The 18,996-nt window shown below is 36.9% G+C and overlaps 1 protein-coding gene across 1 annotated transcript in view; it reads right to left on the bottom strand.

Annotated features, from left to right (window-relative positions):
• Positions 1-9,656: 9,656 nt before the first annotated feature.
• LOC139965285 (glutamine-dependent NAD(+) synthetase-like) overlaps positions 9,657-18,996 on the bottom strand; it is a 30,967-nt gene continuing 21,627 nt past the window's right edge. Inside the window, exons 18-19 of the mRNA XM_071967496.1 lie at positions 15,775-15,951; positions 9,657-10,883 (exon numbers count right to left, since the gene is read on the bottom strand). Coding sequence (XP_071823597.1) covers positions 10,344-10,883; positions 15,775-15,951 — 717 coding nt within the window. The 3' untranslated portion in view covers positions 9,657-10,343. The remainder of the gene's footprint in view (positions 10,884-15,774; positions 15,952-18,996) is intronic.

Raw genomic sequence — 18,996 nt, 5'->3', positions numbered from 1 at the left:
CTTCATATGAACAACAGATCATCACCGTTGGATTATATTCGACACAATTTGTCTTCGACAGATTTTGTAATGCATTGGCAAATAAGCCATTTGAGGCCATAAAAATGTGTTGCCATTGAGTTATGCGTGAAACTGACTTAATGATCCATGTCTCCGCCCATTTTAATTCATTAAAGTCCTTCGCTTAGAAAGGGTCATTTCATTATGTAGTAGAGAAGTACAGCATGCACCTGTCTGGTAGCAGTGTTTTTATTTTTTGCTGTGAACAACATATCACAATAAGTCACTATAATCATCCATTAAAATCACAAAAAAAGGACACACACAGGCCAAACAGTATACACCGTCGCATGATATTATAGTGTAGAAGTATTCGTATAGGTTATAGCTATACTTAACCTAATATGAAAACTGCAGCCTCTGTTGTTACGCTCATTACCAAATAGAATACACAGAAAACCTAGACGATTCAACAATTTTTTTTTCTTTATCTTTTCTATCCTATTTTTTATTTTATTTTTATTTTTGAATTACGCAATAAGTAGTCCCGACATATATGTACGTCCATTTAACGCAAATTTCAAAGCAGTAATCCAGAATGAAAATCCTTGAAAACTGTGAGCTCTGTGACCGGTGGCTATGAGGACCCGTAGGACAAAATCACTCATCCTGTCACTTAATAACCTTCCCATGTGCAAAGCCCGGTAACTTTATAACACTGCACGGCGTAAACAATATGATTAAATTGGCAGATGTAGCAAGAAATGGAATGACTGTGCACGAGCTAGGTGAAAAATATTGTAATGTTAGAAATCTTGAAACTGAGGTCTTAATTATGTATTTCTGGGGAAGATGAGTTTAATCAAAGCTAAATAGGTGAAGTATACAGGGAAAGGCGTAGGGAGGGGAGGATGAGGGGGGGTCTTCGAAAATGAGGTAACTTCACTCTGTTTATTTCAGCAATACTTTAGCCTCTTCTTATTTTAGCGAATTGATTCTTGTGAAGAGGTTGTTTACTGGTGATCTCCAACCACGCCCTTAATCAACAGAGGTCGCTGTCGTAGCGGTTCTATCTAGTTCCGCGAAACTTGACAAGCTGCAGTCTCAGAAATCACCGAGAATATACCTGATACAAAATACAGAGCTTTTCGAGCTAACATACGGTTTGTACCACTCAATTCTAGTACATTTCAGCACCGACATTTCGCCCACGGTTAGTTTGGCAACTTTACACACGTCTGGTCATGCACCAGAAATCTTCTTTAACGTATTCTCAATCACGTCCGCTACATTGGGTTTAAAGGTCTGCTGTATATACACCAACTATAGCACGCTATCATGGAAAAGTAGGACCTCTTGCGAGGTCGAACAGGGGTAAACTCCTTTATTGTTATCATGGAAAAGTTTCTTGAGATTACGTAATCGACCTGCCTTGGTCGTAAAATGACCTCTTTATACCAAATAGTCTGCAATGCCTGCCACATATATTTTTCTTGTATGAGGGTCTTTGTGTTAGAGCTGTATGATTAACTACACTGTAGACATGAACATATTTCCACACAGTGTTTACACAAAGAGCCTAATGGTGTTAAGAAGCTATGCAGGCTAATTGTAGAGCCTGGGGTCGATTTACGACCGTGACAGGTCGATTACGTAATCACAAAACTTTCTAGGCTATAGTGTGCTATATTTGGAGCCCAATAAAGTAGATTTTTAAGCATTGAGCGTCGGTAAACATTTCATCGATGTCTCCAATATATGCTGGACTTATATACATGCGATTTTTATAGTCGATCACTAGTGGTATACACAATTTCATGCATAAATACCGAAGACGAGATCTTCTGAGAACATATTTCCACAACTATAGCACTTACATGGAGATAAACAAAATCTTTAGAAATTACGTATACAACGTGTCGATCGCGCGCATTAGGTGCGATATATGCCAGCGCCATCGCTAAAATCGTTAAATATCCCTTGAATTAGCTTAAGAATGTGACAGACGAATAGAAATATCGGCATAATTATCATAGAATATCATTAAAAATTAAAACAAAATTGGGACATGGATGGAAAAGGCGTAACAACAGGAGATTATATATGTCTATATATAGGCTATACTTTCACCTAATATTAATATATGCTATTTTGGTACACAGTCCGCCTTTTGACTATATAACTGCAACGGACGTGTGACTATAATTTTCCATGAACTCATGAATATGAAAACAAAAATTCAATTTGCAAGAGTTGTTTTTGCCGAGATATGTTGATTAGGATCATCAAAGCTTTGATTGCCAATTTCCTGCGCATTTAACATACCAAGCTCACCGAAAATTCAAACGCAAAAATTAAGGTTTTCATTAATCTTAGAAAGCGTTTTTGCAGAAATATTTTCACCGAATGAAGATTAATCAGCTCGTAATTAAGGATTCCATTTTATTCTACAAATTCTTTGTCACCAATTCATAGACTTTGGCCTTTACTTTTCCCATGAACGTGATGAAAGAAGATGAAAAAAAGATAAATATAATTAATTCCTAGTCTTCCTTCATTATTTGACAGGAAATATGATATAATTATTAATATATATATATATATATATTATATTATCGAGCATAGTTGATTAACAGTTTTGTTCCGTTATTCCTATATATATATATATATATATATATATATATATATATATATATATATATATATATATATAAAGGACTACACTGGGAATGTATTTTCGTGTTTACGCATATTTATAATTATAGCGTTATCTGTATATATGGGCTGTGACCTCAAGCAGTGCGGAAAATGCAAAGAGCGAGACAAGAGTCTCCTCGGATTGAATAAGCTCAATATAGGGGCCTCTCATATTTCAAAGTTTTTAAAGCAGTTCGTGTCATGGTATGTAGATACCTGTTACATCATATGGGCCTATAGAACAATATTGCCAATAGTTTAAAAAAAAATGCACAATTTTGTGGCTTTCTTGGTGTCACTTATTGTAATTTTGTATGACCCAAAAATTAGTTGCGAAAAAATATGCATATGTAAAATAAATCTACATCATATCTCAGTGAAAGTTTGAATTTAAATTGACATTAAAGCGCTGGGTCATCCGGGGTCAAACTGTAATATAGAGTCTTATTGTATTTTAACCCGTGCACGGATTCGATTCTTAATACCAACAAATGTTAAATATCAAATACGAGTTTAATAATGTGTGTGTGTCTTGTTTTCTTTCTTTCCTATATGCTTACTTGTTTAAACTAAACTCGGTCACTTATTATATATAGACTTTGTAAATATGAGTTAAGCCGTTTTAACCAAATACTTTGTGTTTATTAATAATTGGTGTTGAGAACGGCGATATTAAAAATGTATATATCAGAGAATTGTGTTCTTTCACGTCGATGCTGAAAGATGTATGGATTTATGCTCAAACTGTCGGTTATCTTACTGTTATATCTGAATGTTAGAAAATATACTCTATTTAAGTACCCCCAGCCGACCCCCCCCCCCAATCAGCACTGAAATAGTAAAATATAACGTGAAAATGTGTCAGTACTTAGATTTGATAACTGTAAGACTAACTTTTAAGGAGCCTTAGTCGAACATGATGATGTTGATGATCATGATGATGATGATAATGATGATGATGATGGTAGTGGTGGGGGTGGTGGTGGTGATGATGATGATGATGATGATGATGATGGTAGTGGTGGGGGTGGTGGTGGTGATGATGATGATGATGATGATGGTAGTGGTGGGGGTGGTGGTGATGATGATGAAGATGATGATGGTAGTGGTGGGGGTGGTGGTGGTGGTGATGATGATGAAGATGATGATGATGATGATGGTAGTGGTGGGGGTGGTGGTGATGATGATGATGAAGATGATGATGGTAGTGGTGGGGGTGGTGATGATGATGATGAAGATGATGATGATGATGGTAGTGGTGGGGGTGGTGGTGATGATGATGATGAAGATGATGATGGTAGTGGTGGGGGTGGTGGTGGTGATGATGATGATGATGATGATGATGATGATGATGATGATGATGATGATGATGATGATGATGATGATGATGATGATGATGATGATGATGATGATGATGATGATGATGATGATGATGATGATGATGATGATGATGATGATGATGATGATGATGATGATGATGATGATGATGATGATGATGATGATGGTGATGATGATGATGATGATGATGATGATGATGGTGATGGTGGTGGTGGTGGTGATGATGATGATGATGATGATGATGATGATGATGATGATGATGATGATGATGATGATGATGATGATGATGATGATGATGATGATGATGATGATGATGATGATGATGATGATGATGATGATGATGATGATGATGATGATGATCATAAGCATCATCATCATGGTCATGATCATGATGATGACGGTGATTTCGGTTATAGTTTGACATACTGTAACCTGCATAAAGTGCAAAACCAGAATGGAAACAACACGCGAAAGAAAGGAAGCTTGATATTTCGCTTGTCTCCATTGAACCTTACAAAGTTCTCTTTCGTAATTAAATGTAACATTATCCGGTAACATATATCCTGAAAATACGAGATCCACATTAAAAAATTGTAGAGTTCATGAATGTTATTTATCATGAGATATGAAATATTATATCCTGGTGTACTAAATATCATGCACAGTGTAATGTTAATCTGCATGTTAATAATCTGTTTATGACAAAAATCCCCAGTCACGTATAAGTAACGATGAACGAATAACGAAGAAGTAACGAAATCCAATGTAGGTGTTTATGTCACGAAACTTCTTCGAATATTAACGATCACCTTGCATTACTCATTTTCACTTGATTCATGTAAGACATAAACAAGAACATTAAAAAATAGTTGAAAGGAAACTTGTAAAACAAGTTTTCCTATTCAAAACAAAACGAAGTGAATTTTAGGAAATTTTCGAACCAAGAATACAGGAAAATAATTAAAAACGCAAACTCATATTTTCCCAGTAAGCTGTTGCTAACCGAAAATATACATTTTTCTTTTTAAATCAAATGTCAAAGGAACAAGTTGCATAATCGAATCCTTGAAAGCCTAAGGGACGACACGGGAAGCTGTTTATCGATAGATACCGAAGTTACTTATACCATGGAGCTAGCTCCATGCCTATACCGAAAACAGCTGTACTTTCGTGAAAAAAAAAGGGGAAAAAATCGGTGGAAAGTAACAAACCACTGCTCACGAGTCGTGCTTAAGTTCTTCGACTACGTTTCACCTTATTTTGAGCAAAATTATTTGGCAGGTAAGGTTTTAGTGCCAAATAATTTCAAAGAGGAACTGGCAATAAATTCTCCCCTCACTTTGAACCGCACTCTACCACCCCCCCCCCCGCCCCTCCCATAAACAACCGATATCACCAATTGGGATGTGGATTTTCCTCCAGCTAGTTACTACCATTTCATTAAATGCTAATCAAAATCTTAATTTTTCATAATTCCAGTTGAAGATGGCGTGTTGGGGTGGGGGGGGGGGCGGGCGGTATGCATGTTTATCGAGATATCCGCAGTCGGTCCTGGTTTTGGTATATAGTTTCTCCGTTCCTCTGAATCTGGTACACATGTCCTTAGTAATACAACGCACTTCAAATAATCTAGCAATGAACACAATTTCAAATTACGGATTATCAGGCTATACCATTTTATTATCATTATCATTTTTTGTTTGTAAAATTATACTTTTCTATACGAGGGCCGGAGAAAAACACTACGGTTGGGAACAAAGGTTCCCCGCCCAAGGGTCAAATCTCAGTTTATACGTATAGATTGAGCAACATGAATAGTAGACCGGAAGGTTACTCAATGTTAAGGTTTGAAATGCTAGTTAGAGCATAGCCGAGACTTACTGGATCACAGTTTTTAATGGTTTACTGCAGGCGTTCAATTAAATATGAATGGTTTTTCAACACTGCCTCCACACTCAAATACATATAAACTTGTATTATTGCAAGGCTCTGACACATTTCTTTCGAACAAAACCGCAAAGATAATTCCAACATTAATAATCCAATAAGAATTTTCGGGGAGAAACTTGATACATTACTAAAACTAAGGAGAAAATATAAAATTTTCTTTTATTATAATTAATCACACATTACGCCAACACGAAAGAAAGACTTATTACGTTTATGGAAGAACTTTGAAAGTAGAACAATGCAAAATAAAAATAAAATAAAATAACAAGAAGAACAAGAACAAGCACTTCATATATCATTCTAAATGGTAATATATGATCTGTATGCATAAATTTTGCCTCTGCATCCATCTCTATTTCAATTAAAAACACCAAACACTCTTTAATAAATTCACAAAACAATAGGACAAAAACACAATACAGATTGAATACATACAATATCAATATAGGGCCTTAACTTAAAGGACCATTCCAGACATTTTAACATACCTTAAATGAAAATATTTTAAAAACAGGATAAAAACTAGAAAAAATTACTAAAACTCACCTTTTTTCAGTTTTAATTGGACTATGACATATTAATATTAAAAATTCTGACTGAAGCCATACTTTCAAATATTAGTCTTTTTCTTCTATTTTTTGTGTGTACAAGTTTCTCACATTTTTAACAGTTAGTCTTTATTTAAAACAACGATCTATTTGTCAAGTAAATAAACCGAATTGCTATGGGGGATCTCAGCATTGAATAATGTCAAAAAGTTAGAAAGAAAATGAATGTAAAAAGCAGCTATAAACAAGAAATTTAGACAATATTTATGTAAACTTTCTAAACCAAAAATGAACATCATCAAATCAAATTAGATTGAGTGACCACACATTTTTGCAATTTTGGCCAATTTCGTGATATATATTTGACAGTACGTTATCTTTTCGATCTAAAGCAATTTTAAGTGTCCTTCAAGGACAAAAGAAATTGGAAAAAAAGGTACAAAACAGGGAAAATATTTCTAAAAGATTTGACAAGATCAAATTGCTGGTTAACATCTTATATGTATCCAACTGTAACTTGATGACATTATAACACAAACACGTCTTTGGTTTTGATTTGAATTTAAGCTTTTATTACTCTCATGAAAGCAATCACAAGATTACTTTGAGGGTACCCTCCTATCTTTCATTCAACCCAGTTTTGTTTTACAGGGATCAAAGCAATTTTTTCTTCTTTTTTGTTAGGTTAAGGTTTTGTAATTGGGTGAAACAAAAAGACAACTAGTTTAAAGCAATCTTATATCAAAAGAAACAGATATGATAGGACTTACAATAAGATTTAAGAAAATATTTCATGAAAGTAAAACTAAAAATAAAAAAAATGAGGGGGGGGGGGGCAATGCCTCTTTGACAATCAAGAAACTTGACAATGTTGACAACTAAAAATTAGTTGTGAATTGTTTGAAAAAAAATCCATTTACCAATTTTAAAACCCTCTGTGTGATGTATGTGTGTAAAGTGACACATTAAATGATAGCCTTCTATAGTGTACAATTTTTTAAGAACATGGTCCACAAGTCCTACATGTGAATTTTAGTATTTCAAACATGTTTGTAAGTTTTGATTGGCACACAGTCATAACAGCATGTGACTTCACATATCAAAATTAACCCACTATGAAAGGGTGTGTACAGTGTTTATAGATCGCCCACAACACTGTTAGTGTGCATAAGGTCAGTAAATACACGCACCATATCACATTTGTACATCAAAACACACACACACATTGGAAGGTTTGTATTGCATTATGAGTTCAGTAAGCCCTCATCTGTATCTGTTTATATTTTCAGTGGGTATGCAAGTATATATGTGATTAATGGTAAATCAACATTTATACATAAATGCATGCTAGGTCTCATAACAAATACAAAATCTACTGTGCACAAATTCATTTTTCTCTAAAGTCTTCCAAAACAGAAAAAAACTTAATAAAACTGGGAATCATTGCACACAGTTTAAAGCTGCAAAGATCTTTCCAGAATTTTCATTCCACGACAACCTCGCTATCGGTGTCTTTTATTCTAAGGACTACAACGAGTAAAAGCATTTCAACATATTACCGTGGTAACCGCATGATATTGGAGGGACAGACACTTGATGTCAGATCGAGTGCTTTATCGATGCAAAGTACAGACCGAGAGTGTGATAAATTTAAAACCTGATCTGATAAAGTATGGTATACAGACGTATCTTTTAGTGAATAAATGTCGTCAACAAAGGTTTGATATTTTATGATTACTGGTTAAGACCTTTAACTGTTTCTGGAGTTAGTTTTTAAGTCTGTTACAACCTCCCTCGACACTGTCTACTAAAATATGGAAAATCAATTACAGTTGAGGAAAGATTTTACAAAATTTCAGAGTAGATTTGGATACGGTTTGGATTAAATGAAGTTAGCTATGAGTTTTGGTGGAGTTTAATAAACAATATTTTCTTATGTTATATAGTGATTGCATGCATGGACATGCTGTTTTACGCATAAAGGAGTATTAAAGTGATCAAAATTAAGCTTAAAACTGGACTCTACATCTCTAAAAAGTCAATACATGTATAGTTATAAGCATAGCCTAATTATGAGAGTAGAAACCAAACTCCCTTCCACCAACAACCCCTCCCCACTATCCTTCCCAGGCACACCCCCACCCCACGACACCCCTACCCAACCAAATAACATTAACATCATTATTATAAAGCTTTACGTTGTACATTCACACTACAAATGTAAGATCCAATACATATGTCAATAACATACTAATAGGACAAGTCATCAACCTCCCTCACAAAAAATGCTACCCCTACTCAATCACCACCCCTCCCCCCCCACCCCGCCAAAAAAGCAAGAAAGGAGAGGAGAAAAACTTTTGGTATGGAGCATGCCTATTCTGAATCAATGAAATACTAAAAGGCATTGAAGACTCGCCCCAAAATGTGTGCGGCCATCTGAAAAAGTTAACATTCTGTTGCTTGAAAGTGACGTTCTTTTCGTGTCGCTACAAAATGCAGACAGTAAAGAAACGTGATACATTGTTATCTTTAGCTGGACCTGAGATGTCCATCGCTGTATTGTTTCTACACTGTGATGTGGGTATTGACTGCAGTTGTATGCACTGACTGTACACTAGTGTCTAATTACTGATGGTAGCAAGCTGTGTATGTATTTTCTGGGATCGATGGTAGTGTCTAACACTTCTGTTACACCTCATTCGAAACTAGGTCAGATTACCCGCATTAGACGTTTCGATATGCGCAAGTCTTCACACCCTTTAATGCAGTGACAATTCATACCCAGTCTCACTCGCTATTCATGTTAAATAAAAATGTTCCTATAATTCAAAAGGCAATAAATAACCCCCCCCCCCTTAATATAAAATAACATCACCACCCATTACTTAACATGAGCAAATGAACAATCAGTTTTGACAAAAAAAATAGTTTAAAAAAAAAGCTCAATATAAATATACATTGAAAATTTGTGTTTTACAAAATTTTAATTTTAAATTAAGATTGTCTGTTATTATAAAAATTTTCATGTCATTAAAATGATTTTATTATGCAGTAAATTTTTGCCTGACAGGTGTGAATGTTGTGAATACGTATATATTTACAGAAATGAAGACTTTTTCCTTTGTCATCAATTTTTCCGATCAAGTATAAGTCAAGGTAAATTAATTGGAAAATTTTGAAATTCGTACATCAAATCTAGCTGATTGCTTTAGGCAATGCAAGGAATCATTTACATGGAGACTGGAAATGAAACAAATATTCAAGTGGTTTGGAAGTTTCGTGCCCTCCGTATTTAAACTTTGTTGGCTAGATGACCCCAATTTCCACCTTCATCACCTTGGCAACCCGGGATGTAGCAACCTGGGGATGGGCTCTATGGGGAGGGGTGGGGGGAAGGTATCCCCTTCCCTTTCCCACAATATAACATTGTCTGCAACAAAGCACCCTAGTTTTAATAATATAAACATTTCTCAAAGGGAAGGGGATACCTCCCACCCCACTTTGAGAAATGTTTATATTATTAAAATGAGGGTGCTTTGTTGCAGAATATATTATATATTGCAACTTTTGAAGTAGTTGATGCTCACAATTTATACTGAAGAGTCATAAATGTTGTTGCTGTATTAACAATACAAAACCTACAAAGAGGAAAGAAAACCCCCAATAAATTCCCCACGGTGGCAGATAAACATTGCAAAAAGCAACCAGCTACTTTGGTACGTTCTTAAATCCTTGCACTTATTTCAGTTGCCCTTTCGAACTCTTTTACGGGCCTTCACCAGCCAGTCCTAGGTATGGGACGTTCCTTCATGGAGTGACCTTCTCTCTCAACCACTTTCCCAACTTTTGCAGCGGCGAGGTGGCGTCGGAATGATGTTCTGCGTTCGAATTGTTCCCGTTTTGATTCTCCTGCTGCCTTCCTCCACGTTTTGGTCTCTTCCCATAATGCACCTCTTCCGAAGTGGTCGCGCCTCTCTTCTGCGGCGTCCTCCGTGGTCCAGCTTTGCTTTTACCCTTTCCCTTCTGTCGACTCACGTTTTGATTTTCGTCGGGAGATGGCGATGACGTGGAATCCCCGGCAGAATCGAAAGAGGGCGGCGATCTCGAAGCTCCATCCAACTCCACGACAGCTACCTCTCTGTTCTCCGTCTCTGGAAGGTCAGCGACCGGTGCACACGGCGTAATCCATGCGGCGTAATCCATGGAGGGTGGCATCTGGTCCTGTGCGAGAGGTAAAGTTTCGTTTGGTCCTTCCGTCCCTCTCGTGGATGGTTCTCTTTCGGTTGCTTCCGTGGTTTGGTTTTGCTTCGTGGAGGATGAAGCCCTTGCGGATTGTAATCGTTCTACCTGCAATGGAAAAATTTGGAAGACAAATCAAGAAATTTGGCTGTACCTTTATTCCTGATCATCATCTATAAAAAAAAAAAAACAAAAAAGAAATTTAAAAAACCAACATTCATTTCACTTCAGATTAATATTTGCAGATGGAAAAAAAGGGGGGGGGGGTTAGAATGAAACAAAATTCTGACATAAACCAATTAAAACTTGTCTTCTATACAGTAAATGCATAATTTTCTTTTTTTACCGATTTGAAAAAAAAAAGAAAAAAAGTTCTCTCTTACAAATTCATCATTTTACTCGATCTCGACAAAAATCCAATTTGTAAAGTTTCACCGAGATAAGCTTGAAACAAACCTGCCATGAACATCACTTAGTTCTTTTTCTTTTGTTAAATAACCTTTTTGCTTTTTTTGGGGGTACCTGTCTACTGTTGACTGTCGTTCTCATATTCTCATGTGATGTCGAAACTGACAGTTTTCAGGCTGAATCATGTTCCCTGGAGAGAACTGGGGAATATGCTATGAGAAACTGGAAAGAGGGGCAGTTGAAGGGAGAAAGCATATATGTCAAAAAAGGGAGGGATGGGCTACGGGGAAGGCAAAGCTGCACATTGTTATGAGAAGGCCACTTTATGAAAGCCCTACTCTGGGAATTATCGAGCCCCTGGGCAAGAGACGGTTCGTGGAAATTTCACATAACACATGTCTTCTTTTGAGAATTGCGAATTGATTACCGTTCTATCAAACGATAAAAAATGGGGAAGTCATGTTTTTTCAGTTAAGTGGAATGTCAAGAACTTGAATTGTATTTTAAAAGGTGCCATGTGAGTTGAATAAATTTGCTGCAAACCTTATACAGCAGTCCGTCGCCATTAAGAAATGAGATAAGATTCCTTGAAGAAGTACTTTCTTGGGGTTCTATCTTTAGTTCAACAAAATTGCATGAAATAAACCCCAAACCAAAACAAAATATTTTAAGTCATGATACTCTGTTTATTTTGGGGTTTTCAAGGCCTTTTGACATTCGTTTGTCTGGAACACTCCTTTAAATAAATCGATGTAGCTGTCAAGCAGACCCTAACTGTTAATGTTCGTCTAATGTTTCAAGGATCTGTACAGTAGTATCTTTATAGTTAACATCAGTTAAAAAACAGAGAACCTGAGAATGAAATCCAAGATATGTCTCATTCAAGTACTGTACTTTTCATGCATGGTAACTAGATGCAATTTCAAGCCCTAAAAGTCTTTTAAATAGTTTCTCATTGATTTTTTTTGAGGTACCGACCTTGTGGGTTGTTACGTTTGAGTTGTTTCGAAACAGCCGAGCAGGTGCTATAAATTATTTACAATATTTTTCCATTGATTTGCATTTTTGCTGAACTTTCCAAAACAACTTGTAACAAGTCTAAACGAATGACAAAGCTGAATTTTGTGTGAAGTTTCTTATTACTTGGTAGAATGATACATGACCATGCAAGGTAATTTAAGGTAAGGTAAGGGTAACTGGTAAAGTTAAGTGGTAAGGTACATATAATCAAATGCCTTACAGTAATCCCCTAAAATATGAAATTTCCATAAAATGTCATGAAAATTTTTAACATCAAATCACAAAGCTAGCCAAATTTTTTCTAATATGTACTGTTTTGGGGGAACAAAACATTTTGGTTGGATACTAATATAAACAGTTTTCATAATGAAACCCTTGTGCATATTTGTCTTGATCATTGAAAGAAGAAATCAGATTTTTAAGTAAAAAGTTGCAAATTTTATCAAATTTTTACAAATATATATTGTTTACTTCCAGAGTCCAGTCAGCCTTTCATTGTGGATTACTAAGATTTCTCAATATATCTTGACTTTTAAAGTTTAATGAAATGTCCAAAATTATTTAGCCCAAAATGTTTAAAAATTTAGAAGCTACTTGAAAATCATACAGGAGTGTTAGCTCAGTGGTTAACGCTGGTGCCTTTCAACCATAAGGTCCTGAGTTCGAGTCACAACAAGATTAATGTATGTCGTCCAGTAACAGAGTTGTTGACAATTGACAATTCATAATCATGGACGTTAAAGATGAATCTAAGAGACTGACTTCGGTCAGCTTGCGGCTTTGATAAGCCAATGATGGCTTCTACGCGAGTTCCTGCTTGCAAGAGGATCTAAAATACATACATACATACATACTGAAACATTCAAATTAATCATTGACACTGAACGAAGAGACTTGTAGTCAAATATTTGGAGATTCAAGGTTGAGTGACTACATATTTGAAGTCTCATTCATGATTGAATCGAATAACAACACTTGCTAAATAAATACCTTTGTACTCACTTAGAAGCACCAAAACTTGACAAACTGTGGAGGACAAACACATGCCCCCCCCCCCCCCCCGCAACGAATAGATACATTGAGAGTGGCTCCTGTTCAAGTAGAGGATCATTCGGTTCTTTTCTTGAAGGCTAAATAGCCGTGACAGGTGGAAATCTTGCTGTGACATACAGCGGTGACCAATCACGCAAACTGATTGACGCATCGACAGTCTTTTCAAGAAATGAAATTGGGGCATGTGTCCCCGTTAATTTGTCAACGATTAAATAAAAGGCAAACTTAGATGTCAGTTAAAGCAGTTCCTTGGGTTGACTTTGATAATTTTTTTCAATGTTAGATATATTCAATACTTAAATCCCATAACCATGAAGGGATATGCTATAAGATGAGTGCAAAGATTTATAGCAGTTTTTTTATACAAAGAACACAATAGTATTTATAGGAGACAACCACTTAAGTGCCACACAATATATAAACACATTAAAATATTATTCTGTCGAATAGTTGGTCAGATTGACAAATGAAGTTTCATATTCAACAAAGTAAGTAAAAAACAAAAGGGAAAAAAAAAGGAAAAAAAAAATTGAAAAGATTGAAAATAGTCCTTTTCCTTTTCTGTTTTGTGCGTAATGAATAGTGATTTGAAAAATATGTCCTAACAACCTAAATATCTAAAACATTGTGAAATCATTCATTTGTTGTCTAAAAGGGTGCAGGGCAAATTCTTAATGGCTTTCTGGTCGTCTGAGACAAATACCAAAATGGCTGTTTGTATGATATGGTGCACCACTAATTGGTTACATCATATTCAGATTGCATTGTAAATAAATATCCCCCCAAAATTATAAATTGGTATCACACTCCATCACTTTGAAGATACTGAAATCAAACAAAGATAGTGGTATGATCCACCCAAAGGGGAGTTTTACTGACCCAAAGCAGGGGGTGTACTATTTACCAAACCGATTGTACACATCACTCCTATGGCTGTAGGTAATTCTTTGTGGTTTTGCAATTATTGTTTACGGAAACCATCTTTGCTTTTCGGAAAACCAAAAACGTCCGGAGCAACCAAAACGTCCAGAAGAAAGAGGGGCACGAAATTCTGCTTTCAGCTCAGAAACTCCGTCAATTTTTTTCAACCTGACATATATATGTAAGGCTCCTGGGAATTATTTGATTTAATGCCTTAATAAAAAAAATTCAAGAATACTTTGAAAATATTTTTGAGAAAATAATCATTTCACTGGCATTTTTATATTAAGGCCAAGACTAACGATAGGGCGTACATGCAAATGTATGTTGTATTTGCATAAAACTTTTCTGGAGAAACACAATGTAGAATGATAGCTATATGTACTTTGTAAAAATTTGTATCTGATAGACAATAAAATCTATATATCATCTTATAAAAGACTGCTTCAAAATGATCTACTCAACAAATAATTTTTGTATAGTTCTGCCTTATTATGACCATTGTATTACTGTTTTCTTACACAGTTCTGTTATTAAACCCCTATGTGTATGTTTTCTATGTGTTCAACTGGTTTTTCTTCTCTTTATATAAAATAGTATTTTTCTCGTTTCACTTTGTAAGGGACCAGACTTGAAAAGTTATCTTACTTCTGGTTCCGCTGCCCCATTGCTATAACTATGTATTGGGATATGTACTTCATTGTGACTTAAATGGCAGAAATGAACAAACAAACAAACAATATATGTTTTTTTTTGCGGGGGGGGTGTTATTGTTATTGTTTTGTATGGTCTTTTTGTCCTATTGTTTGAAATTGTGTATTTTGCTTTGTTGTACTTTGATTGGTCTCTTTCTCTTTATTTTAGGGAGCGAAGCACCCCGTCAAGCCCGCAAGGGTTTTTTGTTCCGCTTCCTTCACTTCATGTATTATCCACTACTACTTGATGTTATTTGTTATTTGTAAACGTTTAAATGCATGTTGTGAAAAACAAATAAATGAAATGAAATGAAAAAACTGAAATATATGCTTATAGCCTAACGATGGGGGCATACCTTCAGATGAAACTTGTGACCAGCCAAATTTACATCAGTTTTATCTGGAGAAAAACACTGTAGAATGATAGCTAATATGATTGGATAATGATCAACTTCAACCACACTACACACTGTTGCTCGAAAGGTACATGCATATAGAGATATTCAGTCAATTTCATCTGCAAAGGATCATCTTGAAATCAAGTTTTTTCCCCAAAGAGACCACTTTCAGACAGAACTTGATTAAGTTTTCAGAGAACATGATCAAGCATTCGCTCGAATGTCACCTCTCTCTCCCTTCGGACTTGCCCTTATTTGCCTAGACACAAAATTTGTCACGTGATGTCACCCAAGGGAGAAGGCTTGTCGGGTACAGAAGTCACAGTAAAATCTCTTACCCTGACAAATAATACTTGGGCAGTTCATTTAAGTTTGAGATTTTTGTTTTTCTCACAAAACAACTTTAAAAGTATGCCAACTGATCAAAATCTGAATTTTATGGACAAGATCTCCCCCGTGGGAGTGTGGGAGGGGGGGGTGAGAATTTGTCGATGGGTGTCTTACCTCTTGGTCTATGCACTTAAACTGCCAAGTCCACTTGACATTGTAAAGGAACTGGCGCAGGTCGAATCTGTTATCGTCCGGGCTGTAAGATTCGGCGTGGTAGGATGGAGTCAGGGTTGTCATCTTGTGTCGGTTGATGGAATACGAACGGAAGAAGTGCTTCACCTTCTCGGCCACCTGGGAATGTAACGTCGAAACAAAAAGGACTGAATTATTCACAAATACCTACACGAGGGGAACAAGTGAAATGTCCTGGATGGAACAGACAATTGAAAGTAGCTTAACAGCAGCAACTTGCCACCATAGATACCATCACTATGACAACCAAGATTAAGCAGAGCGTTATGCCACTTTTCTTGATTGTAAAATCGATCGCTTTTTCATAGCAATTTTCAAGGAAGAGAGAGGAAGAGAGCATCGGGGAAGAGGAAGAATCATTGGAAGGAATTAGAGAGAGGACGAGCTGGAAATGTGGAAAAGAAGGAGAATGAATCCAAAGCAGAAGAGGAAGAAAGACAAATGAAAAGAAAGCACAACGATTGAAACGAGAATCATCAAAATGAACAAGATAAGGACAAGAAGGTTGAAGAGTAACATGGAGAGGGGGAGAGGAGCAAGACTAAGGGGGAGGGAGGGAAAGGAGCAAGAGTAAGGGGGAGGGAGGGAAAGGAGCAAGAGTAAGGGGGAGGGAGAGGAGCAAGAGTAAGGGGAGGGAGGGGAGAGGAGCAAGGGTGAGGGGATGGAGGGAGAGGAGTAAGAGTAAGGGGAGGGAGGGGAGAGGAGCTAGAGTAAGGGGGAGATAGGGGGAGAGGAGTAAGAGTAAGGGGGGGGAGAGGAGTAAGAGTAAGGAGAGGGAGGAAGGAGGAGCTAGAGTAAGGGGGAAATAGGGGGAGAGGAGTAAGAGTAAGGGGAAGGAGGGGGAGGAGCAAGAGTAAGGGGGAGAGAGGAGCAAGAGTAAGGGGGAGAGGTGTGAGAGTAAGGGGAGGGAGGGAGATGAGTAAGACTAAGGGGGAGGGAGGGGGCAAGGAGCAAGAGTAAGGGGGAAGGAGGGGGAGGAGCAAGAGTAAGGGGGAGGGAGAGGAGTAAGAGGGAGGAGCAAGAGTAAGGGGGAGAGAAGGGAGAGGAGTAAGAGTAAGGGGAGGGAAGGGGAGAGGAGTAAGAGTAAGGGGGAGGGAGGGGGAGGAGCAAGAGTAAGGGGGAGGGAGAGGAGTAAGAGGGAGAGAGGGGAGAGGAGTAAGAGTAAGGGGGAGAGAGGGGAGAGGAGTAAGAGTAAGGGGAGGGAAGGGGAGAGGAGTAAGAGTAAGGGGGAGGGAAGGGGAGGAGCAAGAGTAAGGGGGGAGGGAGAGGAGTAAGAGAGGGGAGAGGAGTAAGAGTAAGGGGGAGAGAGTGAGAGAGGAGTAAGAGTAAGGGGAGGGATGGGGGAGAGGACTAAAAGTAATGGGAGGGGGGAGGAGCAAGAGTAAGTTTTCAAACAAAATGCTTGTCCTGCATATTACCATCTTTGACACGAAATGTTTGAACGACCAAACGTCGATCACATTCGTTGAATCCTTTTTACTCACGACTCCTCCACTGGTGCAAAATGTATAGTGCTGGGGCGCGCAAGTTTTGGGTAATATAACCCGGAGCATTTGATAAATGATTATTCCCCAAACACGCTGTAAAAGCAACTTTCTGCATCAGAGGTCAACCATCAGTACTTAGTGCTTTGACTTTCCTCAATCTACAAACCAAATACATAGATCAATTGAAAACCAAACCTGCCTTGTGGTCTCAAATGACAACTTCAAAGCACTACGAATATGTTTCGTAGAATCGACATTGATGTTTTATTACTGGGTGCCCTGCTGTTTATGTCAATTCCATAACAAACATGTTTGACAGAGTTATTACGGTATTATATGACAGATTGAGCTAGTACTAACCAATCATCAATAATTCTTACCTTACAGCTGCTTTTCGTGATTCGTCTGTGCAAATTTAACCCAATCGAGCGAGAGAGATTATTCAAAATCTGATTACAATTTGAACACACTACTACATCTTCCTGTAACTCCAACACATGGAGGTTAATCCCCAAATAAATTATCGACCTATTTCATCTTCAACATTGATTTTCTTTCTTTCTTTTTCAACTTTTTTTTTTACATGATAATGTTTGATTTTTCATCCAGGAGAAATCCAGTTTCCCCCATCTTAAAATAGTCTCACAAATGTTTGAAAAGAGAAAAAGTCCAAAAATAAGCTACAGCTATATACTGAATAAAGCCACCCAATGTGAAGTGTGTATAAAGCCTTTGGGCTTCTTCCACATACGTGTGTGGCTGCAACACTAGGTAATCGTAACTTCGCACGCGGGAAAAGGAAAATGATCCACGTCGAGACTCTCAAGACGTTCGAAAGCTTCCCATGTGTCACATAATTGGCAAATCTGAGAATCTTTCTCCTCTACTCCTTTTGTATTTTCCCTTTTTTCAGGATACAAATTGGCAAATTTGCTTGATTAAATCATGAACCTGACATTTATCACATATTTTTGCCCACTGATAAATCACACACTCTTGGTCCAAAGCCGAGGGAGACTGTCGTAAAATATGATTTTATGTCTTTGCAATTTTTACACAAATATATAATTTTTTTTGTTATTGGAAACTGGATACACCGAGCAACATTAATCACAATTTAAATTAAAACTGCATTATAAAAAAAAATATATAAAAAAAAATGCACTATTTTCATATTCTCACCGGCAGAGTTTAACCTATCAATGGTTGATGAAGCTCACACTATATTTCACAAAGAAAATATAAAACATATGGACTGTTATTAAGTGATGTTACTAATTAAGTGATGCATACAATGAATAATTGTTACAGACAGCTAGTGAAGTGTTTATGAGTCAAGCATCTGTCTTTGTTACTTTTTAAAGATGTTGTTTCGTTGTGTTCTGTGTAGCCCTAGCGTAGGATATTCTCTTAAGAAAGGGATATATGTTGCTTCACAGTAGACTAGTGTGGCAATTTTTACATAAGGCCAGTCCTTTAAAAGTCATTCTCTTAGTACAATCAGTCATTTTGGAGTTGCAAGCTTAAAATGTTATTACGGAAGACTCTCTTCTTTTTATTTTTTGGTTCTCAAGGAGAGTTTATGGCTTTCCAAACATGAGAGATCCTTAAGTGCCAGCTGCCATGTTAACATGGTGAAGATATTTGAAATGAACAA

The sequence above is a fragment of the Apostichopus japonicus genome, chromosome 1 (genome assembly GCF_037975245.1).
Source record: "Apostichopus japonicus isolate 1M-3 chromosome 1, ASM3797524v1, whole genome shotgun sequence".
Taxonomy (NCBI): domain Eukaryota; kingdom Metazoa; phylum Echinodermata; class Holothuroidea; order Aspidochirotida; family Stichopodidae; genus Apostichopus; species Apostichopus japonicus.
Note: the sequence above shows the minus strand (reverse complement) of the source record. Positions and strands in the feature narration are given on the sequence as shown.